The sequence below is a fragment of the Sporothrix schenckii genome (assembly GCF_000961545.1).
Source record: "Sporothrix schenckii 1099-18 chromosome Unknown Cont38, whole genome shotgun sequence".
NCBI lineage: Eukaryota > Fungi > Ascomycota > Sordariomycetes > Ophiostomatales > Ophiostomataceae > Sporothrix > Sporothrix schenckii.
In genome coordinates, this window is record NW_015971139.1 from 794,388 (window position 1) to 820,089 (window position 25,702).

Below are 25,702 nucleotides of genomic sequence, written 5' to 3' on the forward strand. Positions count from 1 at the left end.
CCGATTAAAGGTTTGACTAGGGGAGAGCGGACGGGATCCCGTATTGTCCTTTATCTATGGCCGTACGTACAAGATGTGCGTTGAAGTGGAGTATGTCTAGCGTGGTACACGGCAACTTAAGCGGTATCCTACCTTATACCTCATCAAAGCCCCGCAACCATGGATGAAAGTAGATTTGCGCCGCCTTGAGCCGCTCGTCTGGCAGCCACTGCAGAAAACACTCGAGACAGTCGACAAACAGTGCTTTTTGCTTGGCATCGCCCACATCGGCCGTCACGCGGTCGGCCAGCGGCTTGGCGGGCGGAAGCGGCACAGGGCCGTGCCAGTGGCCGTCTGCGTCCCAGTATTGGGCGCACGCGCTGCTGCGCTCCACGAACGCTTTGGGCGGCGGGCCCAGCAGGGCCGTCAGGGCGGCCAGGTGGTGTGCGTTGTTGAGCTCCGGCGATTCCTTGTCGTAGACGTCAAAAAGATTGTCTGGCTCGAGCAGAGCCCAGGCATAGGGTTGTCAGTATCTGTGTATATTATGATATCCATGTTCTTCAGGTACATCGACGCACCAGCAACACCGTGCTCCAAATGTCGACGGACATGCCCCATATCATGCCGAGAATGACCTCGGGCGCGCGGTACTGTGTCGGCATGGCGTGCCCGGCGAGCTCGCGGCCGATGCTGGCCTGGCCGAGGTCGCTGATGGTGAGCGGCCCGGCGCCGCCCAGGACGTAGCGTGAGGTGTAGATGGTCGTGTCGCGGTCGACGACTTTCCGCGCCGACGGCTTGTTGGCGGCCTCGCTGTCTTCCATCGTCGACAGGATCGCGTCGTCCGTCATGGCGACCAGGAGGTTGTCGGCGTGGAGATCCGTGTGGACAATGCCGCCGCCGTGCAGCAGCGCCAGGCCAAGCAGCGTCTGGCTGACGGCCTTGGCGACCATGGCCGGCGGGAACACGTGCGTTCGGTGCATCGCCTGCATGGTCGCCAGACTCATGCCCAACGGCGCCATGACAAACACGGCGTGTCGGCCGTGCGGGCCGTCGATGAAGAACATTGTATCCAGCTGGCGGACATGGTCTCGCCCGGGGTGTGGGTGGTTTTCCTCCATCTCCTGCTCGATGGGTTTCTGGAGATGTTCGTAGATGGAGTGTTCGTGGTGGAAGGGCGCCGTGTGGGTGTGGACCTTGAGTGCTTTGAACACCCGTTCTTTGCTACGGTCGTTCGTACACGGCCGTGCAACTGTGCAACTGTGCAGCCGCAACGCATCGTGGACAACCTACTTGAGATCGCGGGCCAGCCAGACGGTCGACGTCGTGCCGTAGCCGAGCTTGGCGACGACCTGGAAGTGGCCGCCGACAATGTCGCCCAGGTGCATCGGGTAGTACGCGGCGCGGTCGTACGTCGGCAGCCTCTCCTCTTCCACCAGCTGGCCAGGATCAATGAGCTCGAAGCCGTTGGTGGGAAACACGCGCGGCCGGCACCCTTTGGCCGCCGGGGTGGTGGCCGGTGGCCGCGGCGGTGAGGAGGACGACGACATTGCGCGGCAGGACAGAGACAGAGACAGGCGCAAGGGCCGACTGAGCAGCCGGCTCCTCCACATTGTCTGAAGGAAACGGCGAAAGAGGGTGCACGTGTTGGCGGCAGTCCAGGTATAAATTCACAGAGACAATGCCTTGCGAATAGAGACGGTATTCACACAACGTCTCAGGGTGATGTTGTTCTCTCGTCGCTTTTCTGTCCTTCGGATTGGTTCCCGTTGCCGCCCAACTTTCCAGGCCACGGCCCCCAACCTGCTAAGCCCTGCTCTGCATACATGTAATCACAGACCATTGAACACAACTACGCTGCATGGAGGAGTTGCGAGAGCGTTGTAAACAAATGATGTATTTCATTTATCATCGTCATCTTCCCTCGCGCTGGCCGTGTTAGTGACCATTTCTGGCTTAGCACCGTGGCGGCATTACAGTGCGTTAGTGACCGGAAGGGACCTGAAAATACAGTGGGCACTCGCGGCGGGATACCGGACAACAAGACGGACTGGCACACGGTCACTGCGGCTCTGGTTGGCGCACGTTTGGCTGTCCCTGACGAGGGCCAACATGTCGACAGGTTCCCTTTTTGGTGAGCCGTTGGCAGGTACTTGCAGAGAAGGGCAGCGATGCAATGGCTGAAGATGGGCCTGATCTCGATAAAGTCTCGCGGCCGCTGTTTAGGGGATCCCCAGACCTAAAAGACGCTAACGAAGCTGCCCGTTTCCACTAACATCTTCCGACGAATTGTCCCGAACGCAGCAGCTGGGCTGGACCAACTTGGGATCTTGGGTGCCTCACAATGGCTGCTGTGGCTCTTGCATCAGATGTTGGAGCCGGTAGGGTCTGAGGAGTTAATGGCAGTCGTTAACATGGTTGGCTTTGGCGGTATATTCGACCCCAATTGCTCCCCAGGAGAGGTTTCTTTGCCACGCCACAGTATGAACCGTCACATCATTACAATCACAATCACTGTACTCCAACCTCCACCGCTATCATGGGGACAACTGAAGTGGAAGCCGTGCCGCTGAAAACGCTGGAGTCGGTCCATCTGATCGATCTGGTCCATCTGGTCGACGCCGTCGCTGTGCCGCCGCCGCCGACTCGACTACTCGCCCTCGAACTCTCTCGTGCTGGAGACGGCGCGGCACGGGGCCGGACAGGCAGCGACGGGGCGAGGCACGAACGAAGCGGAAGGAGGATGTTGAGACGTAAAGCGATGGCGCGAGAAACGACGGAGCAAACCTGGGGGTCACACGAACCAAGCAAGGACATCACAACTGAGGAAGGAAGGACAACTCTTGAAGCAAGTCCAAGAATTCAGAAATCTTCATAACCTTTGACCATGAAATGTCTTAATCGCCATTTTCATGCGACCCGTCCGCACATCGTCATTCCAGACACTGGCTCTGTACTAGTACATACGCGCCGAGTCGTCCGTATTGTTCCAAACCGGAAGGAGAGGACGGAGGACGCCCCTGTTGGGATACGAGCACAAGTATCAATTGGTCCGAGGTGCATCCTGCGAGGGGATGTGACATGTGCGTACATCGTAGACCTTGGAGTCAGTCGGCATAATAAGGGGAGCGGTTCATACCATTCTCAAAATACCCCAGACGACCCAGACGACAACGAGATGGTAACAGGGAGTAAAGGGGAAGGATAAACAGGATACACATACGGCCCGAATGCTGTTCTTGAAGGTCAGACTCACTAAAAGAAGCATGAGTTTATTTTGTAACCGAGAAGAAGAAAAAGGAAAATAGGATAGAAGCCGATGTTAATGAAAATCTACACGATCAAAACAATACTATTGTTCTGTATGTTTGTCGTACTCTGTATATTGCGTCGTGATTGTGGCTTCTCATTTGTTTTTGCGTAATTTTACTGTGTTTCTCAAGTCGACGCATCTGTGCTGCTCTCTGCTTCTGCCAGTGGCCCTCAGGCGTCAGCGCCGCACTTACAAGTTTTTCACCGAATCCGGCTAGACCCACTCGCGCAACGGTGGACCTCGCAGTGTGCCGATCGCAGTATGATGGTGGCGATCGGGCCATTTTGGGATTTTTGGGGTTTTGTACTTTGGGAGCACAATCTCTACTTCCGCCTCGGGAGCCACCGAAAAGAAATTCAGACTGTCTCAGTCGATGATTGCGGTCGCAGAGATTTGTGGTGGGATTTGCAAACTATCAAACCCAAGACAAAACTCATTCCACGGCTTGTTCATACGCTTTCGGCACTGAAAAGCTGGGTCGTGCTGGGTCGTGCTGGTGCGTAGTAGAGTGTTACAGCGAACGACAACAAACCCTAGAATACAGAATATTAAGTTGTTTGTATGTCGTGCAGTCTCTGCTCATCCCGTGCCCTGGACCCGTATACCTGCTGTCCCGGAAAGGAACAGCGGCATTGGGTCGCAGCGGCGGGCTGTGATGACTATTTCGGGGGAGCCATAACAAAGAAACCCACTGGACTCGTGCATTTGCCGCCCCGAGGCCAGGCCTGGAGATGCTCGCGCGTCGCTGTTCGGTCTTCGCTCTGAACAACCCTGTATCACTTGACGCACACTGCTCCGATTTTGCGGTATTCCGGCTCGGCCGGAAACGGTGCATGATGGGCGGTCTAGCAGCTCACTTCTTCAGCCATTGACCAAGTCAAGGGCGAACTGGACGCAAGAGGAGGGCTTTGAACGGTACCAACGAGAAATGCCAGCCAAAAAGGCGCTATTAATCATTGAAATCAGATGAAAAGACAAAAAAGCGGCTCATACGAGCCAGTATATACGCAAACCGTTAATTTATTAAACGAAAAATGGGTTAACGAGAGACATACACACCCGTACTCAATTTTGACGGATACATCTCTGAAGGCAAGTGAAGTGTTCAACGACTGATGCCCCAGATGACCCCAGATTACAACAGTTGGTGAGGAACACGAAAGGTGGAAGGATACAGGAAAAAAGACAGGATACACGTGAGGTTACCATCCACTCGTGAAAGTGATGGTGTGGTTGCCCTGTTCTCTTGGCTTGTGCTGTTTTACGGTGTCTGGTGTCCATCCTATTTTTTTTTTTTTTTGGTGTTTTCTTCGTTTTTACCCACACCAAGTGGATGCTTGGTCAGATTGACGTCGTTGGTTTTGTTCGTGTTGTTGGTTTTGCACGGGAGTGGATCTCAACAAAAGCCGCCATTGGCTAGTTTCGTTTAATTCCCGACGCAAGTCCTGTCGTGGGCGCAGGGGCAAAAAGGCCAAAGAAGGCACACCGGCGTTGCCATCAAGAATGTTGACGACATACGACTCTGGAGACCACACGTCGACGACGTCGACGATGGACAGGAGGCGCCAGGGGCGTAAAACCAGCAAAATAGAAAATCATGAGATGAATGCTCCTCGAACTGTGACTTGCAAAACACAGCCACAACTGTAGTACCGTCCTTCGCCTTTTGTCTTCTCCTTTGCCCTGATTCATTTGGAATCTGGCGAGTTTGTTTAGTCGACTGCTTCCTTTCCCGTTCGCCTCGGCCATGCCCGCCGCCCGACGTGCATCGTACGTTTTCCATTCCGTGCCCGTTTTCTTTTTCTCCTTCTCTCGTCTCGTCTTGATGTCGCGGGCCTTGTTCATCTCACCATCTCTCCTTTCCATCACCTGCAGCATCTCCAGATTCGGTCCGTTTCTGCTTCTGCTGCGGAGCGTCTCGCGTCGTTTGGTCCCATTTTGGTCCATTTTGGTCCATCTTTTTTGCCCATCTTTCGTGCCCACTCTCCCACTCTGTCCATCCATCTCCGTCCATCTCCAATTGTCCCCAATTTATCTCCAATCGTCTCCAATCGCCGCCATCCACGGGCCTCCATCTTCTCCATTTGCCTCCGAGCCTGCTTGGTTCTCCACGCATTCGTATCTTGCTCTGTCGTCCCGTATCCTAGCCGTGGTTCTTTCTCCAAGTACCTCCGCCATCTGCCCGTCACCCTCCACCCTCCGCCCTGACATCTCCTATGTGCTGTGTTACGGAGTACTCCTGCTGTCGGTCGCCGCCCCAGACGCGGGGCCCAACACGCAGAGGCAAGGTGGTCAAGGAGGCAAAGCAGTACTTTGTAATTGTCAATTGGATGAACAGATGTACTGGATGAACGAAATGAACTCGGCGAAATGGACCAATTACGTCAACTGCACCGCCTTCAAAAACAGGAAAATCAGACAGAAAAAAGAAAAGAAAGGAAAAATAGGGAGCAGCTCGAGCAGGTCACCGTCAGAGCAAAGTCTGTAGGACGCCTCCAGGTCAAGGACACCCCGAAGCCCTGAAAGAAACCTGAGAAGTTAGACCCGGCACCTGACCCATAGGCGGCCCGATTCACACTGCCAGCACCTTCCCTGAGGCGACGAAAGCAGGCCTAAAACACACCAAAACACACCAAAATGCACCAAAGCGCTGGTCACGCCCCTACGCGAGGCCGAGGAAGCCGTTTGCGCTGTATTACAGAAGGCCCGGCGTGGACGACAGCAAGCGTTCCCCACAAAACACCCTGACTAAGTCCCAAAAGCCGGACTGCCGTCGACGGCGCCGGCAGCGCGACTCTACGCAAAACGCATTCTGACGTAGGTGGAGACTTACACTAGTCGTGAAGTTGCCCGTTTTCTTGATTCCTGCTCGTCGTTTCCTTTTTCGGCAGTCGCTCGTTTCCGTTCACCTCTTTCCCATTCACTTCACATATATAGACTCAGCGCCGGTCCTCGTCGGTCTTTCCTTTTTTTCTTTTTTCTGCGTTTTCGAATAGCTCTTTCCTGGATTAGCACGGAGCAATTTTTGGCTTTGCCATCGCACCTTCCCATCCAGCTTCTATTTCTTTTATTTACTTTCCCCCCCTTTTCAACATCTATCACCAACTCTAACCACCAACTCTAACCACCAACTCTAACCACCAACTCTGCTTTGACACCGACTGCGCAGAACCGCAGTACCGCCATCATGTTGTCCAATTGGGTCTCCTTGACCGTCCCGTTTGACAACCACAACCCCAACTCGGAAAAATGGGACCGCAACCAGCCGCCCTCTGACGCCCTCGACTACTCGCCCCTCCGGCGCATCACCGGCCGCTCTCTCCTGCTGGCCCTCTTCGTGTCCATGGGCGGTCTGCTCTTTGGCTACGACACCGGCCAGATCTCTGGCTTCCTCGAGATGCCCGACTACCTGCAGCGCTTCGGCCAGGTCGACGCCACGGGCAAGCCCTACTTTAGCAACGTGCGCTCCGGCCTGATTGTCGGCATGCTGTCCATCGGCACCCTCATCGGCGCCCTGCTGGCCGCCCCCATTGCCGACCGCGCCGGCCGCAAGTACAGCATCTCCTTCTGGAGCCTCATCATCAGCGTGGGCTTCGTCATCCAGATCTCCGCCAGCCACTCGTGGATCCAGGTCATGATGGGCCGCTGGGTCACGGGCCTGGGCGTCGGCGCCCTGTCGCTGCTCGTGCCCATGTACCAGGCCGAGACGGCGCCGCCATGGATTCGCGGCGCCATGGTCTGCACCTACCAGCTGTTCATCACCTTTGGCATCTTTTTGGCCGCCACCTTCAACTACGGCACCGTCTCCCACCTGGCCAACAGCACCGCCTCGTGGCGCGTCGTCATCGGCATCGGCTTCCTCTTCGCCCTGGTCCTCGGCCTCGGCATCCTGCTCTTCCCCGAGACCCCCCGGTACGACTACTCCCGCGGCCACTACGACCGCGCCCGCGACACCCTGTGCAACGTCTACGGTGCCCCGCCCAACCACTGGTCCATCGTGACGCAGATTGAGGAGATTGAGACCAAGCTACGCGCCGAGGAGGCCATCAAGAACGGCAGCCCCGTCCAGGAGTTTGTCAAGATGTGGCGCGCCCCCCGCATGGCCTACCGCATCCTGCTGGGCGTCAGCCTGCAAATGTTCCAGCAGCTGACGGGCGCCAACTACTTCTTTTACTATGGCACGACCATTTTCCAGTCCGTCAACATCGACTCCTACATTACGCAGATCATCCTCAACACCATCAACTTCCTCGTCACCTTTATCGGTCTGTACCTCGTCGAGCACTTTGGCCGTCGTCGCTCGCTCATTAGCGGCAGCATCTGGATGTTCATCTGCTTCCTCATCTTTGCGTCCGTCGGCCACTTTGCGCTCAACCGCGACGCGCCCCAGCAGACGCGCCCGGCCGGCGTCGCCCTCATCGTCTTTGCCTGCTTCTTCATCCTGGGCTTCGCCACCACCTGGGGCCCCATGATCTGGACCCTCATGGCCGAGCTCTTCCCCTCGCGCTATCGCGCCCAGGGCATGGCCATGTCGACCGCCTCCAACTGGCTCTGGAACTTCTTGCTCGCCTTCTTCACGCCCTTCATCACCGGCGCCATCGACTTCCGCTACGGCTACGTCTTTGCCGGCACCAACATCATCGGCGGCCTCATCGTCTACTTTTTCGTCATGGAGTCCCAGGGCCGCACCCTCGAGGAGATTGACACCATGTACCTGGAGCGCGTCAACCCCCGCAAGAGCGCCAAGTGGGTGGCGCCACCGGCCAAGGAGATTGCCAAGATCCGCAAGGCCGCCGGTACCGACCTGGAGGCCGAGGCCGAGCACGTCAACAGCGCCAGAGGCAACCCGAACGAGGGCGTCCTGGGAACCACCCATTGAGTAGACCGAAGCGCGCGCTGTCATTGCGAGCGCGGCGAGCAAGCATTCTCGGATGCTCTCCGTTCTCAATGAGTTATAAAGGGAAAAAAAAGAAAAGAACAAAAAAAAAAAAACGAAACTACGTGACAAAATGGTTCAGTGGTCATTTTATCATTTACATAATACCTTGCATACGCAATTCATCTTACGGTGTTACAGTAGCATCTTGTTTATAGTTTTGGAAAATGCATTTCATTAATATTTACGATTTACGATTTTATCACAATTCGTGTGCAACTCATAAACTGTCTCCTCTCACGCCAACTCAATTGAGTCGATGTGCATTGGTCGTGTCATCGACTCTCGCCAGCAAGGGCGTCCAAATAAGAGTGGGAGGGCCAGGACAACAGAAGACAATACAAAGTCTAGGCCAATGTACGTCTCAAATGATCGCATTATGGGAAGGTCGATACGGAGCGTCTCGGTCACAATCTCAGACCTTCTTGTCCCTTCCTTTGAGGATCACTTATTAGGAAGATACCTCAGAACTCGGGAGATCGCCATCGACGTTGGCGTTCTTGCATCCATGGTCTTTTCCACTTTGAGAAATTTGTTTGTGACATTTTTATCCACTTCAACGTACAGAAATATATCATATTTTGTCACATCTTGTCAACGTCTTTACAATTTATGGGCAAACTTACGCAGAATGTATTCTAACTGAATGGTTGGAGCGGGACAATGCCACAATGGATCAAGCCACACCAACTTTCGCTTGGCGCGGCCGAGTGTCTTTTGTAGAAAAGCGTGAAATTGAAATGTGACGTCGCGATGTTCGCCTTAGCCGACCAGTCAGTTAGGCACCTCCATCGCCCATGGACAGAATCACACGAGCCATTCAAGTGTCGCATTTTCAATTACAATTGCGACTTTGCCCTATGTCTCCCACTGCGTTTACGGAACCCGCCCACACAGAGCGCGCAAATAGCTAGATCGAGAGCATACGATCGATCGACACAAAGTTTTCGTCCCCCGACATTGCGACGATCTTTGCCTTTTCTCTCCTCACATTGGCGACTAACACCTACGCACGACCACTGTCAGCAGCCATGGGCGCTCCTCCGGCGGAAAGCGCATATGCACGCCCGCCTGAGGAGGAGGAGATTCTGCCAGAGTACTCGGAGCGGCCAGAGCCACGTTCAGAACCAGACGGCGTAGCAGGACCATCACGCCTGCCAGCCTACGAGCCGGCCAGCAGTCCACCAAGGACGGCCACGGGGAAGACAGCACCCCCGGCATCTCTTCCCTCTATGCTCGACGTCGGCGACGGGACCAGCCACCGCTTTGCTCCCGACGACGTCTTGCCGCCCGCTGTTTTTGTGCTGGACGGCGCCGTCATTTACAGTGCTACCGACCCACAGCGCACGCCCGTCTACACGCTCGGGGCGCCGCTCACGGCCGCCGTGCCGCAGCGTCCCGGCCCGTCGTTCTCGCTGGCCCTGCCGCCGCCCACGCACAATGCGTTTTCCCGCATGGAGCCCAAGGCGTCCGACCCGGCGCAGCGCAAGCCGCGCCACATTTACAATCTGCGCCACGGCGCGCAGCTTGGCGGCCCGCCGCTCGACGTGTTTGGCGCCGCCGCCGACTACTGCTGTCTGCAGCCGATGGCCGGCCCCACGCGCCGGCTGGGCCTCCTGGGCTTCGTCGCCGGCGCGGCGCCGTCGGCGTCGGCCGTGATGCCGTCGTGGTCGGCGCCCTCGCTCGCGGCGCTGGCTGCCGCCGACACCTGGACGGCCCTACCGTTCCGCTACGACGACATCGACTACGACATCGACAACGACGGCGCGACGTCGGCAGCCATCCGGCCGCCGTCGCCGTTCACGACACCCGGCGGCGTGGCCTTGTGGGAGGCGCGGCGGACCAAGGGACAGGGCGCGGCGGCGTGCCACGCCAAATGGGTTGAGGCCTACGTCGCGCAAGACGCCCGCGACGGGCGGTTCCGCTACGACAAGGACAACAAGTACTACAAGGGCCACGACGCCAAGTATGCGGCCACCGACCCCAACGACCCCGCGAGCGTGGCGCTCGAGTACGGCGACGGCGACGGTGCGCTGCCGCGGCTGGTGATCACGACGGCGCTGCCGCGGCAGCAGCGCGACGCCCTCGTGGCGCTGTGGTGCCTGCGGCAGTGGGCCTTGCTGGCGACACGGCCGTCGCGCGCGGTGCAGAGGATGCCGGCACCGGTGCCACTTGCACAGGAGAAGAGATCGAGTGGGCTATGGAGCAAGCTGAAGGGATCCATATAGGGCTGCGTCTTTCACGGAGCCGAGATGTCGTAATGCTACGTTAGATCATGTGCGTGTCTGTGTATTTTGTTGGTACAAATCTCCTTTAATTGCGTTTTTTCCCGTCTGTCGAGACCTTTCAAGAGTGACCTTGTCTTAACGTTCAATATAATTTCACGAATTTACGAAATAAATAAATACGAATTCCTTAAAAAAGATTTAAAGTTAGATTACAACCGTAGTCTCACCTTTAATGTTGTCATTGTTGGTTGGACAGATCTTCACAATAGTACTGGTTGAAGAATAGTAACAGAATCGAGAGCGAAGGTAGGTGTGTATTGAGAGACTAATTCCTTTAGCCAGCCAAGAAAGACTCTGGAAGAGGGTCCGAGGAGATACGTGAACGATGCCCATCCTTTTGTCACTGCCCACAGTGACTAACAATACACGTCTAGACTCACCGCCGTTTGAAAACAATTGACGAGGAGCCGGGCACAAACAGTGAAACCCGTTGAGATAATGTAAATTCAAAAGTAAATTTGAATACGAATCGAACCTCCCTTGTGTCCACACCAAATCCTTGTGTCCACACCAAATCCTCTCACGTCCCCCCCAATAGTATTTACCAAGAGCCAAAGGCGAAAACTATGTACAGAAAGTGCGGTGTCAAATGCATTGCAGCCAGTGGTCTTTTTCGTATCGTTGTAATGTTATTCTTGTCCTCCACCATCGTTGTCTCAAGCCATCCTTCTTGTCGTCATCTGCTGTCATCGGCCGCCATCGTGACTAGCACAAACCGGACAACTTGACAGCGTGTGCCGAACTGCAGTCGACACGTTGGCCGCTTACAGGTTCTTGGAGGCCCAGCCCAGAGTCGGGGAGCTGCCGCCGTTGAAGACGACAAAAGCAGCCTTCAGGGCGACGTCGCCAAAGATGTTGATGCCAATGCTGGAGCTGTCCTGCAGACCGCCGAAGCACGTGTTGGAGCCGGACGACACGGGGCCGTAGTTGATGTAGTCGCCGGGGATGGTGATGCGGGCCGAGTCAACGCCAAACGTGAACGAGGGCAGGGTCGCGCTGCAGGGGAAGACGTAGCCGCCGTAGGTGTTGCTGTTGGAGGCGCCGCTGACCTTGGCGTAGTAGGCCTTGACGATGGCCAGGTCCAGGTACAGCAGGGTGGTGCCGGTGTCGGCAATGCCGGTGATGGAGCTCGACGAGAACGAGCCCGAGCCGACGGAGTAGCCCGACGACGTAAAGGTCCAGTAGCCCGGGTTGGTGTTGACGGGCACGTAGGTGATGTCGCCCGTGTAGAGCGACGAGTCGATGAAGCCAAAGTCGTACGAGCCGGGCTCGTTGTGCTTCAGGTCGGCCGTGAAGAGGGGCGCGTCCAGCTGGCTGGCGGCGTTGTCAAAGAAGGTGTTGACGGCGCTGGGCGAGGCCGTGTTGAGGCTGTCAAAGCCCAGACCGACCAGGCCGTCGACGGCGCTGTCGGACGAAAAGGTCGACGACACCTGCTCGGCGAGCTCGACGGCCTGGTTGGGAACGGTCACGCCGCCAATGTTGACGGCGTCGGTGTAAATGTTGCCGCTCGACGAGCTGCCGTCGCCGTACGAGATGGACCAGGTGTAGCCCGACTTGAGCTTGGAGGTGCTGCTCTTGCTCGGGTCGTACTGGTGCTGGCCGTTGACCTCGCTCGAGGGCGTCTCGCTGCTGAAGACCCAGAGGTCGGACGAGCCCGTGTCCAGGTCGAGGTTCAGGACCTGCGCCGGCGTGCCAATGCTCACGGGGATGGTGTAGGCGTCGTCCAGCGAGTCAATGGGCGACGCGACAGCGACGCCCTCGCTGCGCTTGGACAGCAGACCGGTGCGGTCGACGGCGGCCTGCAGGGTGGCCGGGATGGGGACGCCGAACTTGAGGTAGGTCTTGTAGACCGACACAGCGCCGTTGAAGACGTAGTTGGGGTTGCGGACCTGGTGCAGCGTGGACGAACCAGCGCCGAGCTTGGCCGGAACGGCAGCGGCCAGACCAGCCAAGCCGGCGGCGGTAAGCAGGTGCGTGAGGGGAGCCATGGCGATGACGAGGACGAGGTCGAGGACGATGGCGAGCTGGGCAACGTGAAAAGTGATGGGATGAGAGCAAGTTAGGAACGAAAGGCACGTCCTAGAAAATAAGGTTGCTGGACGATCAAGGGAGAGTCCGAGACACGAGAGGATGAGAAGGATGAGTGGAGGAGGGCGGGAGAGCTGGCGATCTGTATCTTAAACACGACGTTGCTGGAAAAGGAAGAGCAGGACGCCGTCTTTTATGTTTGTCGAGAGATGGGCGTCGACGATCGATGGACGAAGTCGATGGTCGAAGTCGATGGGCGAAGATTGATGGTCGATGTCGACCTGGGGATGCGGATCATCGATATGAGCAACAAAGATGAATGTCGACAGAACAGGACGCAAGCCGCAGAGACACAGCAAGGCGGCGGCGGTAGTCGAGGCTTTGCCAAGAAAGGAAGGTTTGGTTCGGTCAAGGTCGGGGCCAGGATCAACACGGCCACAGTCGATGCAGGTGTACATGTTACATGTAGTCATGCTCCCTGCCTGGCCCTGTCGAAGTTACAAGGCATCGCCATTGTTTGTATTGTTTGTCCTGTTGCCGCTGGCCCTGCCCTCTCCACCCTGGTCGCCTTCGGGGCTCATTAGCTATCGCAACATGGCGATCCCCAGCACGAAATCGGTCGAAAAAGGAAGCTTGGAGAAGCCATTGGGCCATTGTGCGGCCGTGGTGTGTTGTTCGACCTTTTGGCCCTGATCATCGCGACGGTCGGTTCGATACTACGACGGTAGGGCAGAACGAACCAGGCGAGGCCAGCAGGACGGGCGCGGATTGGCGACGAGATAGGCAGGTTCGTCAAGATGGCCACGGATGGTGAAAGGGGATTCAACAGAAGACCAAAAGAGAGAGACAGGGGGCATGAGGGAAAAGAAGAAAAAGAAGGAAAATAGGGCAAAAAACAAGTGATGTGCAGGACTGGTCCGACTTGGTTGCCTTGCTGCAGTCCCCTCTCATCTCCCCAGCGGACCAGTGATAATAACGATAGGGCGCGGGCAAGGCGGGTCATGACCAGGCTGCATGGGGGTCGAGGACGACACAGGCGCATAGGGACAAAGACGACAGTGATGTGCGGCAGACGATCCTTGGTGGAGACGGCGAGAAAGAGGGTCGTCCACGCGCATCGCCAACGATTGTTGTCGCATTGGGCGATGGGCCGATACTACCTTCCCCCTGGACACATAGCGATCAGCACGATCGCCCCTTCCCCCTCAGAGATTAGTCTTGTGCTTGTTTGCAGAGCTCACGCTAAGTAGACTTCTGCAAGAAGTAAGACCAAAAAAGCATGTGCCGGTCCTTGGCGTGCCTGGTACCTGGAAACGGAGGTGCAATGAAAGGCAAGGAAGGCGCAAGAGGCAACCAGGCAAGACAGCGCGTCCGTGACTGTGTTTGCCATACACAGAACAACGACGCCGGCTGACCAACAACGGCACGAGAACAGCAGGAACGAAGGCTGGCTGTCCGTCACACCTTCCCTCCCGGCTCGTCGTAGGGTAGCGGGCGGCAGTGGTGGCCAAGGACCTGCCGAATCGGTGTTAGCGGCAGGGAGACCACAGCTGTGGCTGCAGTACCCAAAAACACTGCAACTGCCTGTGGAGGAGTGGCATTCGGCAATAGAGGCACATCAAAGAACGGCCGTCAACGCTGGCCGGCCAAGAGAGTGTTAATAGCAAACTTGCGCGCCCAGAGGGTTTGCAAGTGACAGCAAATGGACGAATTGGCAGCTGCAGAGCCCTCAGAGCCCTCAGAGCCTTGAAGGGCCCCTTAGAAACCCTCAGTTCGACGCATATTCAATGGGTCGCCCATGCACGAATGAAGAAAGAGCAACAGTTCCGTACCTGCCTTGTTGGAATGCAAGATCCGCTGATAACGGAAAGACCGACAGTCCAGGAACGGGCGAGGCAGCAACGACTGTGTGCAGTGGGTGTATTTCTACATCTGCCTCGGTCCGGAGCTCGACTTCCTCATCTGGAGATGTTTCACAGCGCACTTCGACGTACTTTGTAAGGAGGGGAGATCCGCTTTGATACTGCCGCGTAGTATTGCATCGGGACGTATCTCTGCAGCGCAACCTCGTGCTGGCCTTCCATTTTTCTTCTAGTGTATCCCTGTGGTTCTTGTGCATCGCATATCGTATGCAATTCGTATCGACTGAAATCAGCTGCATGGCGATGACTGCTGCCGATGACGACAACAGATCCCCTCCTGACGTAAACCGGTTTCTGTCATTTTATCTTTTTATTTTTATCGTACTGTTTGTCATTTTATCTTTGCATTGTCTTTTCTTTTCGTCGGTCGTCCTTTTTGTCTGGTACCCACGTCCCCTTGACGGACAACAACCCCGGTCGTCCCCACTGCCTTCTTGGCATGCCTGGTCTTACAGCCTCCGACTGCCCCTGCCTTGGATAAGCTTCTTTGTCCTCCCGCGATCGTCCTGGCTGGTTGGTTGGGCGTGTTGCCTTGTGACGACCATTCGTGAAACACTGCAACGCCGTTGGACAAGAGGACAGACGATGCTGGGCGATGTGCAGATGCGATACGACGCAAGGACGGTCAGGCACGCCGGCCACCTCGTCTCTCCGTGTAAAGACTTGCCCGATCCGGGCGTCCGCCGAGACGAGCAGGACCGTCGAGTAATTCTACATGCAGCGAATGGCGGTGCAATGCGCTCTTTATGCAAGGCCGAAATCAACAAACGAAACAACGAACACCGTAGCGACGACGCAGAAAAATAGCGAAACAAGGGAGACGCGCGACTTAATAGTGGTGAGATTGTTTGGTCATTGAGCCAGTTTGCCTTGCGCCCCTCCGACGAATCGGACCAATCGACACTGGGGCATGCTGCCCTTCCGCGATGAACGTGATCAATGCCGGCGAGATTCTGTTTCACGCAATCGGGCCAGCTCTGAAGGGGTTGTTTGCCACACCGTTTGTTTCCGTCTGTTTCTTTTCACTACTTCTTCTGGGCTCGCGTTGGTCTCAGCTTGCTCGTGGGCTCCATGTGCTCTCCGTGTGAAATAACCGAGACAAAGACAAGGAATGCCGAAAACCACAAGTGATCGGCGGTACAGTCGTCGTGCTCCAACAGCTGGCCGATCTTGAACTCGTATCGCCTCGCCCTATTGTCTAGCTGGTGCTAGCTGTGTACGTAGCTTGCCGACTTCCGAGGACGTGCCTACATCCTAGAAGCACGGATGCCCGAAATGCCCAAACGAGCTTCATGATGCGATGCCGACCTCGACAGGACACTTTGCTCCGCTCGTGATAACATGTCGGACGTTGCTTCCTTGTACGGAGTAATCGCCTATGCACGGACAAAACGAGCTTCTCTTTTAAGCTTCGCGGGACGAGACGGAGTGTAAAAAGTAGGAGGCTTAACGACGGCGTGAAAACGGCGCAAAGCACGGCATAAAGCAAGGCGTAAAACAAGGCGTAAAACAAGGCGTACGCTACTGCACGGAACCTTCCGACATTGAAAAACGACGAGACGTACAGACGAAAACCGACAGACAGTGGAGGCGGGCACCAACCCCGCAACTATCCAAGAAGAGAAGGTCGGATGCTCGGATAGGTCGACGAGACGATCAAGGAGAGGAGTCATTTCATTGTCTGGTCCGACGATGGGGGACTCTGAGCCGTCTCTTGACATTGACGACGCGTATGGTGTAATGTGTTCTCGCACGACACCAAAGAGCGAATGAGCGAAGGAGGGCATGGAGACGACTTGTTGCTCCGGGGGCGGTTGTCATGCAATTCGATGGAGTCAATGTAAAAGCAAACAATTGTGGCTGGGTTTCGGTGGACGCCCCGTGTGGCTTGTCATGCTCGTCAACGGTGAGAAAATCACATAATCAAGAAAGGTTATAACTCTTCCTTGGCAAGCTCCGCGGAGTATATTCCCAACCGGTACGTTGACCACTTGCTTCTGTAAATAGATCACGGCTATTAGCCGGTGATGTTGATTTGCGTTCAGGAACAGCCATGTACCAATCCCAACCATGTTTACCTTTCAAAGTTGTGTCTACAGTCTTCCTTTTGCCTCATCCATTGCGGATGCTGTCCATCGCGGCGCACAGTTTAGCCATCCATAATCCCAGCCGAGCAATCACGACCATCAGAAGCTCATCAAAATGTTCATCAAGATGCGGATTCAGATTTTCCGTCCACACATTGTAGGGAACATGGCGAGAAGGGTGTTGGGCGTGACCCGCCCCGCAATGCACATATTTTGATCGCGAACGTGACATCTCGCCAATGTGTTAGGTAAAAGTAACTCTTCCAGCGTTGATCTCGGACCACACAACGGCTTTTTGTTCGGTAACATGGAGTATTCGGAAGGATAAAGACGTCCCAATGCCCCAACTGCCGACACGAGTTGCCTCAATTCGCTGTATTCCGTAAATGTAGATAGAATACGCGAAACACACAGGAACGATGACGGGACGGGAGAAGCCTACGTTAAGGTTGGCAGTCGTTTCTGTTTGTTCCCTTCTTTACACCTTTTAAGCATAGAAGGGGTGCAAGCAGCACAGGAAAAAAACCATTGGCTGCCAACCTACTATAGACGACACTTTATATATAGTATCGACTGTATCGACTGAACGTTACCACGTTGGCGACACGGAATGGCGTTGGGTGTGCCGCGCTCGTTTATATTGGCGAGTCCGGGGTACATTACCCGAGAAGTGTCGAGTTCATCTATATTTTCGAGATTTGTCGATTTGTGGTCCTGTTTCGCCCCTTTCGTCCTACTCGTGCTCTACCACAAGACCGACTCAATATCCGTGTTCCCAGTATGGACGGTCCTAATAATCAATACTGGCGTGTCCCGTTGCGGGCGGCGCCCAAAAACATACAAAGACGTTGATGTCCCGTTTCTTTGAACGTTTCCGAGAGTCTGCGATCCTTTCGTCTCGCAAGCCAACAACCAACAACGGGCACCATGTTGTCCCTCGTCAAAACTGCCGCCGTGGTGGCCGTGGTGGCCAGCACGGCCCTCGGCGCCACGATCCCCACGTTTACACAGGCGCAGATCGACTCCGGCGAGGCCATGCGCCAGCTCGGCAAGATCGCCTACGACACGGCCATGGCGCGCGCGGCCAAGGCGACGACGGGCTGCACCGCGGACAAAGTCAAGATCCGAAAGGAGTGGTAGGTGTCCGTGCACGTATTGTGTATGAAAGCAGCACTCAGAGCACACTCAAACTGACAATCACCTTTCCCCACGTATAGGCGCAACATGACAATGGAGGACCGCCGCGGGTACCAAGAGGCCGTGCAGTGCCTGATGCAAAAGCCGTCGCGGTACGGGCTGCCGGGCCCCAAGACGCTGTGGGACGACTACGGCGTGCTGCACTACTACCAGACACCGTACGTGCACGACGACGCGACGTTCTTGCTGTGGCACCGGCACTTCAACTGGGTGCTGGAGCAGGACCTGGCCGAGCACTGCGGCTACCACGGCACGTTTCCGTATTGGGAGTGGGGGCTGGACTGCGGGCACCTTGACGCGTCGCCGCTGTTTGACGGCAGCGAGACGTCGCTGGGCAGCAACGGCGCGTTTGTCAAGAACCACCGAGCGGCGATTGGCGGCGCGAAGCCGGGGACGGGCGGCGGGTGCGTGACGAAAGGCCCGTTTGCGAACCTGACGGTCAACATTGGGCCGACGGAGGCGCGCAACCCGCTGGCGTACAACCCGCGCTGCCTCAAGCGCGACCTCAACGACGACGTGTGCCGCAAGTGGGCGTCGCTGCGTAACGCGACGGAGCTTGTGCTGTACACGAGCACGGTGGGCGTGTTCCAGAGCGCGGCGCAGGGCGAGGGCGTGCGCGGCGACGGCGGGCACACGTTTGGGACGGGCGTGCACAGCGGCGGGCACTTTTCCATCAGCGGCGACCCGGGCAGCGACTTCCACTTCTCGGCGCTCGAGCCGGGCTTCTACCCGCACCACGCCAACCTCGACCGGCTGCACTTTATCTGGCAGAACCTCGACTGGGCCGCGCGGCAGACGATTGCGGGGACCAACACCATGTTCAACCTGCCGCCGACGCCCAACGCCGTGCTGACGGACAACATGGGCTTTGAGCCGCTGCACCGGAACATTACCATCCAGGCGGCCATGGACACGGTGGGCGGGACACCGCTGTGCTTTGTGTATGAGCCGTGGTAGGGGGCCAGTTTGGTTACATTATACTTGGTAGATGAAGCAGGAAATGGCAGAAATTCAATTTCAATGTTATATTCAAACTCAATCAAACTCAAAACCAACAACCAAAATACAACACACCCCACCCTCCTAATGAAACCACAAGTCTTGGTCTACACTACCGGCGTCCCACGTCGGCGACGCCAGCTGCTTGTCGGCGGTCAGCAGGCGCGGCGCCGCCAGCAGGCCCATGTCCTGCAACACGTACTCGTACGTCCACTTGTCGCCGTTGGTCCGGAAGCTGTCGGGGCCGTACCATTTGGTGAGGCCGTCGGGCAGGTGGAGCGCGCCAAAGGCGTTGTTGCGGTTGCCGACGGCGGTGATGGCCACGGTGACGGTGCGGCCGGGCGGGACGTCGCCGAGGTCGACCCGGTACGGGGGGAAGGCGATGTGGGCGTCGGAGTGGGTGGCGTTGTTGTCGCCGTCGCCGTCCGTGCGCACATCAACGCGCAAGACGGGCGCGGCAAACCGCGGCACCTGGACGGCGGTGCGGCGCCGGCCGGCCACGGCGGCAAACTCGTAGGTGACGTCGCCGGCGTAAAAGGGCAGCCGCTGGCGGGTCCAGTCGCCGATGCGGACGCGGTCGAGCGCGAGGTCGACGACGGTGGCGTCGCGGCCGCGCAGGTCGACGCCAAAGGTGCCCAGCACGTAGACGCGCTCGACGTTGGTGCGGACGTCCAGGGGCAGGCTGATGTCGAGGACGTGCGGCCCCGCGACCAGCGGCGGCAGAGCGGCCGTCTCGATGAGGCGGTCGACCCACCAGCCCGTCTTGGTGCTGGGGACCGGCTGGCCGTCGAGCACGATGGTGGCCGTGTCCAGCCCCTCCAGGGCGATCTGGGCGTCCGTGACGGGCTGCGACAGAAGGGCCTCAAACACGAAGCGCAGATGGATCGTGTGCGCCGCGGGCAGCGTGCGCGGCGGCACGCGGTACGGCTGCGCCAGATTGTCCTGGCGCAGCGGCAGGCCGACGCGCCGGCGGGCGATGTTGTCCGTCCGCAAAATCTCCTCGGCGTGGTCCGACCAGGCGGGCTCGTCGTCCAGGCGGTAGCGCGCCATGTCGAGCAGCAAGACGTTGGGCTCGCTGAGGGAGACCTTGCGGAGGGCGAGCTCGCCGGCGACGTGCCACTCGGGGCGCGAAAACGTGAGCGAGGGCGGAATGGACGCTGACGTCTTGGGCTGCAGGCGCAGCAGGACGCTCCCGCAGCCGTCAAACGTAAACGGGAAAGACGTCCACGGCACGCCCTGTCGGTGGACGGCCGTCGTGTTTGCGAGGGCGCGGACATCGCCCGTCATGGTGTCGAGGACACGCACATCCCAGTCGCCGCGCAGGTCGAGCTGCGTGTCCCGCGCGTGCTGGCGGTCGGTGTTGCACAGAAACACGTAGCGATCGTCGCCGTCCGCGCGCATCTGATAGAGGAGCGCGTCGGCGGCTAGGCCGCTGCGCGTCAGCGTCGCCCGCACGTCGCGCACGTCCTCGAGCGCGTGCAGAATGTCCGTCTTGCTGAAGGGGACGTGCACCGCAGCGGCCAGGGCGTCGGCCGCCTTGGTCGTCGGCACGCAGTCCACGAGCGCCGGCGGCGGCCCGGCCACGACGACCGTGCCGCCGTCCGCCAGCAGGGCCGCGAGGGCGGCCAGCGTGGTCGAGCGGATCGTGTGCAGCGCCGGCGCGACGACGACGTCGTAGTGGCCGTGGCCCACGTGCAGCTGGCCGCCGCGCGCGGCCACGTTCTGTTCGAGGAGCAGCGACTCGGCCAGAAAGTCAAAGTCGACGAGGCCGTGGCACAGCCAGTCCGTGACGTCCTGGAAGCGCTTCTCCATCTCGACGGCGGCCGCCGACGTGTCGTGCGGCCCGTAGGCCAGCCAGAAGCTCTCGATGGGGTGCACGACGGCGACGCGGACGGCCGGCACGCCGCGCGTCAGCGCGTAGTGCACGCGCGCAAAGTGATCCTCGACGGCGGCCTTGTAGTCGCGCCACCACGGGCTCTGGTAGCCAATGGCCGCCGGATAGTCGCGCTTGGCCTCGCCGGCCATGCTGTACCACGCCAGGTGCGGGCAGCGCACGTTGACGCCCAGCGCGGCCTGCCAGTCGCCCGACCCCTTGTGGCCCACAAAGTCAAACGTCCAGTTGGTCACGCCGTAGATCTCCGACAGCACGCCGCAGCGGCCGTACTGGCGCGCGACCGACTGCGCCTGCTTGGCCGTCGTGTACTCGCGCCAGTCGCACAGCATGTCGATGCCCGGCAGGTGCATGCCGCGGTAGCAGCGCATGGCCTCGCCGACGGACCCCGTCTGCGTCGCCAGCTCCGGCTCGAACATCATGTGGCCCGTCAGCCCGAGGCCGTTGTCGGCGCACCAGCCGGCAATCTGGTCCGTGAAGGCGCTCGTAAACCGCTCGCAGACGTGGTCGTGGAAGTTGTAGCGCGTGGCCGACGCCGCGCCGCGCGTGTCCCAGACAATCTCCGGCAGGCCCGCGAGCAGGTCGGCGCCGTAGCGCGCCTGGTAGGTCGCCGCGAGGTCGTGCGTCCACGGCAGAAAGACGTCGGCCTGGCCGCGCGCGTGCGCCAGCCGCTTCTTCATCGCAAACTGCGGCTCGTCCGTGAAGATGGCCGGCACCGCCCGGCCAAACTCGTCGCCCACGGCCCGCTTGTAGGTCTCGTGCGTCGCCGCCACAAACGCCCGCATCGCCTCCGGGTTGAGCGTGTCCACGTAGTAGCTGCCGTTGAACCACTCGGACGGCGCGTTGGTCTCGTCGTAGACGTACCAGAGCTGCTCGCCGTCCGTGACCCCGTCCTCGTCGCCCTCTGCGAGATGACGGTGGCCCGCCAGGTAGCCGTCCTCGTCCAGCCGGATGGCGTACCGTGCCAGCAGCCGGCCCAGCTCCGAGCGCCGCGCCTCTCCCGAGTTGGACATGGGCTGGCCCTCGCGCCCCGGATGCGACGCGTCGCCGTACGCCCACGGCGTCACCAGCAGGTGGCGGCACCGGAACGACGCGTTCGCCTCGTCCTCGGTGATCTTGCCGCCCGCAAAGCCCGACGGCCACCGGTCCTCGTCGTACAGCCACGCGTACATGTCGTGCTCCTTGGCGTAGTCCACGCACGCCCGCACGAGCCGCATAAACTCGGGGCCCAGGTACTCCACGTCGAGGCCTACGCGCGTGTGCATGTGGAAGCCGCCGAACCCCATGGCCTTGAGCTCGTCAATCTGCCGCAGCAGCTCCGGCTCGGTGAGCTTGTTGTTCCACGACCAGAGGGGCGTCGCGCGGTATTCTTTTCCGGGCGCCTGGAACATGGCCGCCGAGAAGGGCACCCGCGACGCGGGGAAGAGGTCCCACGATGGGGTCATTGTGTGACGTGACTGTGACTGTGGCTGCGTCTTGTTCTTGGAGATTCGATGGTGGTGATGTCGGTTGACGTAGACAGGGACAGACGTGTACGTTCCAGTGTACTGTGCAGACAATGGCTGGGATCCGTCTCCGGAGATCTGTGATATAAGGCGACGAATACAACAGTTCTTGGCTAACGCGACCTCGGCCGACAATGCTGCAGAGACCGCGGCAAGGAGATGCCAGAAGAGATGACAAGGATAGCATGCAAGAGTAAACGGTGACACTACGACGAAGTAACCACACCACCTTCACTCGGCATACAATCCAGCGAGGTCTTCCCCGCAAATTGGCAAAAAATAAGCACAGCGACGAGTGGTCTAGTGCAGTAGATCGTCTCTCGTACAAGACTATCGCGAGCACCGACATCGACGAGGATGTTCTCGGTAGTCAGGATGAGTGAGACCCGGGAGGCCATTCTGTCATAGGAAACAGCAAGGGACGAGCACCAAGGAGAGGAACTTGAAGGTGAAGCGGTACATTCACTTCGTAGGACGACAAATTCTTCTCGTAGGCTTTGCACCACACATGACCAGCTTAGACTACGTTTTGGAAGCGAGATAGGCGTCAGCCAGTGCGGAGACGTCCGACACAGGCATCTGTGGCGCGGCCGTTGCGATGTGGCCGGCATTATCCACTGACGAGGGAACGCGAGGTGAGGACGTGCAGGAAATGGAAAAGAAGAAACGAGAGAACGAGAGAACGAGAGAAACGACAGCGGCTGCTTCCCCACACGGTTGCAGCGGTCGTCCTCTACCCCACACGCTAACAACCGACTAATAGGGGCAAGATCAACAGTCTCGCTTTCAACAAAAGTCCCTGGAAAGTGGGCATGGTCCGCAATATCAATGCGGTGTTCTTGCGGGCAAAGAGCTCCAGCGCGGCATGGCCGAGCCCGCGGTGGTAGCGCGTCGCCTGCTTCCAACGCACATACTTTTCAAGATGGGTACCTAGACTATCTCTTGTTTTAGACAAGAATATTTTAGTTGTTTTTAGACTCTCCTAGAGAGAGACGTCGAGAAAGAAGGTCTTTTTGCGGCATGGCCTCATAGTTGGAGTCTGATCAGAAGTCACATCAACCGGCCGCCCCTTGTTTCTCGTTGTGAAAGTCCTGCCTGTTCTCTACCTACTTCCTTTAACAGTACTTTTCTCTTTTTGGTCATTGTCACACAACACACAGATACGCACCAGAAAAAAAAAACACAGAAAAAAAATAAAAGCTAAGGCCATCGTCAATCACGTGAAATCCCTCTGACCACAGTTACAATTCTCACGAGGAACAAGATCAAGTTCATTCCGAATTTTAGATGCGATACCCTTTTCTTAGGAGACTGTCCATAAACAAGATTTGCTTGGAAAGTAGGCCCCGCTTGCGAAGTCACTCTTAACGTATTAGTGGCATAGCCGAAAATGACGCCAACATGAATGTCTCCTTGGGACAACACGCCATCCATGTCAGACTCCTGTCCATGCGACCGAGCAAGAGACAACAACAGATCGTCTCTCTCCAACTGGCCCTCGTTGATACGGTCAACGAGACGTGCTGCTGTCTTGTGTGACGCCTCGTGCCATCCCTCCGTCTGGCAAAGCGCCCACTCAAGTGTTTTTTGGGCGAGTTGAAAGATTGGAAGGCGCAGCTCCTCCAGGGTAAAATCCGGAAAAGCATGTCTGGCATCCAGAACGTCTCCAAACAACAGAAAGCAAGCGGTATTGCGAAAGGCTTCGCTGCCGGGTATGGTGTAGTGCGGATAGAACCGCTCGGGGTCGCACGCATCTTCGGACATGCCAAGCAACGCGTAGATTTTGTCTTTTGGCCGTTTTGCCGCGCTGTTGGCGAACTTGTTGAGAAGAACGTGCAATTGTCGCTGTGATGACCACCAAGTGTTTTGGCGGAATCGCGGCATGATGTCCAGGATGGCTTGGGTGCGTTCGTCGACGTCAAGCCCTATGAGTGAGGGCATGAGCGCGAACGATCTTGCCGGGCAAGCATATGACCCGCATAGAACCCTCGCCGTTTTTGCTACGGCGACTTCCTGCAGAATCCAAACCCGCGTAAACCATCGTCTTGTTAAAAGCTCCTTCTGGGCTTGGCGTTGTATTCGCTCGGTGTCCAGCATATCCAACGGCCGCTGGCGCATCCAGTCAGAGCAAAGTGTCGCCCAGCTCGTTGTGTAGCCGACCGTTTGGGCATGCGTGGCATGTCCGTCGATCCAATTAATCGACTCGAAAAGAATTTGGATGCCATTTTCGTCGTTGTCACTCAGACTCGGGCCTAGCCAGATGAGTACTTCTTCCGCGGTGCTGAAGATTTGTCCCATCTGCCTGACCTGATCGCCTCGCTCCAGTTCGTTGCTTTGATCAATGCAAAGAGCATCGATCCATAGAATAATATGTCCCGTTTCCGGTCGTATTTGCTGTAGGGCTGCATATAAATTGCTCGTTACCGGGACCGCATGGCCGTCAATGGAAATGTCGTGCGGAGATTCGGAACCTCGAGTAGGCTCATCGTTTTCCCAGGTGTATGATAAAGCCGAGTACCCGGGTGCTTCTGCTAGGGACGTTTCGAATAGCTGGCAAGAAATATCGCTAAAAAACGCTCCTCCGTTTAACATTAACAGTCTGATCGAATCTGTGCCGGCTTGAAGCGGCGAGTACCGAAATGTGCTCATCGTGAAAAGGGGTATTGGTGCACTGCGAGGGTGTGAAGTAGGCTTGGACGGAAACATCACCAAAAAATTTGAAAAGAAAAGAGAACGGTGCTGACTTGAAGAAGTACTTGGTTCAAGAGCAGGGGTGACACTTTATCATATTGAATCTCATAGAAGAAGCGAATTTATTACTTCCACAGTCGTACAGCTTGCTGAAAGCTATCTTGCTTGTCGGGCGTGGAAGGCACATTCGGGCACCGGAGGTACGTCGAGCATCGCCAAGTCCAGTCGGGAAGCCGTGGCACGGTCGGGTACCGGTGGCACAGACGGGCAACATTCGACGAGCCTCTTGACAGAAGCCAAAAGCACTCACACCGTTGGTGACCTATCTAGCACAGCCACCACCCTTTCTCGTGCGCCGCACAAAATCAATGCTGGTCACAACGCACATTGGTTGGAATCTATGTAGCACAGCCCGGCTACGACCAAAGCAGTAGAACAAGGCATCAACACGGCATGTAAAGCAACTGGCGTTGATGAAAGTGCAAAGTAAGTTCTCATTGGGGGAACAGGTCCATTTTGACCGATTCCTGATTCACTTACGACGCTCGCCCATGCCAATCGAGAGTGCCTCTCTTGGTAAGGCGACAACAGGAAGGCAAAAGCGGTGTCGTGGTGCCCGGCCGCTCTTAAAACGAGTTGAGGCGCAATGGAGTTTTTCCCACCAAATTTTGCGGAACAACACGCTCTTCACCACGTGTAATCGCGCTACAAAATCTCGAAAACCACCGTACAGATACCCCAAAGGGCGTTAGAAGTATCGCCGACTGCGAGCTAAAGAAAAGAGGTATTCCTTTCTTCACCGCGCCCCCTCCCCCCCCCCCCCCACCCCACTCTCTCTTCCCCCGTCGCGTACAAACAGGCGTGGCAGA

The 25,702-nt window shown here is 57.4% G+C and overlaps 11 protein-coding genes across 11 annotated transcripts; 6 read left to right on the forward strand and 5 right to left on the reverse strand.

Moving 5' to 3' along the window:
• Positions 1-133: 133 nt before the first annotated feature.
• On the reverse strand, positions 134-1,526 carry SPSK_06288 (uncharacterized protein; the record flags this gene model as incomplete). Its single annotated transcript, XM_016732994.1, has 3 exons — positions 134-478; positions 558-1,200; positions 1,270-1,526. The coding sequence occupies 3 exons, from the start codon at positions 1,524-1,526 to the stop codon at positions 134-136; spliced, it is 1,245 nt and encodes a 414-aa protein (XP_016591976.1).
• A 989-nt stretch (positions 1,527-2,515) lies between these two features.
• Positions 2,516-2,854, forward strand: SPSK_06760 (uncharacterized protein; the record flags this gene model as incomplete). The annotated part of the gene is made up of 1 exon (XM_016733457.1): positions 2,516-2,854. The coding sequence occupies one exon, from the start codon at positions 2,516-2,518 to the stop codon at positions 2,852-2,854; it is 339 nt and encodes a 112-aa protein (XP_016591977.1).
• Positions 2,855-6,476: 3,622 nt separating this feature from the next.
• SPSK_06178 (MFS transporter, SP family, sugar:H+ symporter) lies at positions 6,477-8,168 on the forward strand (the record flags this gene model as incomplete). Its single annotated transcript, XM_016732885.1, has 1 exon — positions 6,477-8,168. The coding sequence occupies one exon, from the start codon at positions 6,477-6,479 to the stop codon at positions 8,166-8,168; it is 1,692 nt and encodes a 563-aa protein (XP_016591978.1).
• A 1,088-nt stretch (positions 8,169-9,256) lies between these two features.
• On the forward strand, positions 9,257-10,453 carry SPSK_06365 (uncharacterized protein; the record flags this gene model as incomplete). The annotated part of the gene is made up of 1 exon (XM_016733071.1): positions 9,257-10,453. The coding sequence occupies one exon, from the start codon at positions 9,257-9,259 to the stop codon at positions 10,451-10,453; it is 1,197 nt and encodes a 398-aa protein (XP_016591979.1).
• Positions 10,454-11,277: 824 nt separating this feature from the next.
• On the reverse strand, positions 11,278-12,501 carry SPSK_06350 (aspergillopepsin I; the record flags this gene model as incomplete). The annotated part of the gene is made up of 1 exon (XM_016733056.1): positions 11,278-12,501. The coding sequence occupies one exon, from the start codon at positions 12,499-12,501 to the stop codon at positions 11,278-11,280; it is 1,224 nt and encodes a 407-aa protein (XP_016591980.1).
• Positions 12,502-12,690: 189 nt separating this feature from the next.
• Positions 12,691-12,999, reverse strand: SPSK_06770 (uncharacterized protein; the record flags this gene model as incomplete). The annotated part of the gene is made up of 1 exon (XM_016733466.1): positions 12,691-12,999. One exon carries the CDS (start codon positions 12,997-12,999, stop codon positions 12,691-12,693), a length of 309 nt encoding a protein of 102 aa, XP_016591981.1.
• A 2,049-nt stretch (positions 13,000-15,048) lies between these two features.
• Positions 15,049-15,270, forward strand: SPSK_06814 (uncharacterized protein; the record flags this gene model as incomplete). Its single annotated transcript, XM_016733506.1, has 1 exon — positions 15,049-15,270. One exon carries the CDS (start codon positions 15,049-15,051, stop codon positions 15,268-15,270), a length of 222 nt encoding a protein of 73 aa, XP_016591982.1.
• A 2,207-nt stretch (positions 15,271-17,477) lies between these two features.
• SPSK_06821 (uncharacterized protein) lies at positions 17,478-17,690 on the forward strand (the record flags this gene model as incomplete). The annotated part of the gene is made up of 1 exon (XM_016733513.1): positions 17,478-17,690. One exon carries the CDS (start codon positions 17,478-17,480, stop codon positions 17,688-17,690), a length of 213 nt encoding a protein of 70 aa, XP_016591983.1.
• A 90-nt stretch (positions 17,691-17,780) lies between these two features.
• On the forward strand, positions 17,781-18,704 carry SPSK_06500 (tyrosinase; the record flags this gene model as incomplete). The annotated part of the gene is made up of 1 exon (XM_016733205.1): positions 17,781-18,704. The coding sequence occupies one exon, from the start codon at positions 17,781-17,783 to the stop codon at positions 18,702-18,704; it is 924 nt and encodes a 307-aa protein (XP_016591984.1).
• Positions 18,705-18,830: 126 nt separating this feature from the next.
• SPSK_05877 (uncharacterized protein) lies at positions 18,831-22,082 on the reverse strand (the record flags this gene model as incomplete). Its single annotated transcript, XM_016732586.1, has 1 exon — positions 18,831-22,082. One exon carries the CDS (start codon positions 22,080-22,082, stop codon positions 18,831-18,833), a length of 3,252 nt encoding a protein of 1,083 aa, XP_016591985.1.
• A 1,272-nt stretch (positions 22,083-23,354) lies between these two features.
• On the reverse strand, positions 23,355-24,791 carry SPSK_06275 (uncharacterized protein; the record flags this gene model as incomplete). Its single annotated transcript, XM_016732981.1, has 1 exon — positions 23,355-24,791. One exon carries the CDS (start codon positions 24,789-24,791, stop codon positions 23,355-23,357), a length of 1,437 nt encoding a protein of 478 aa, XP_016591986.1.
• Positions 24,792-25,702: the final 911 nt, after the last annotated feature.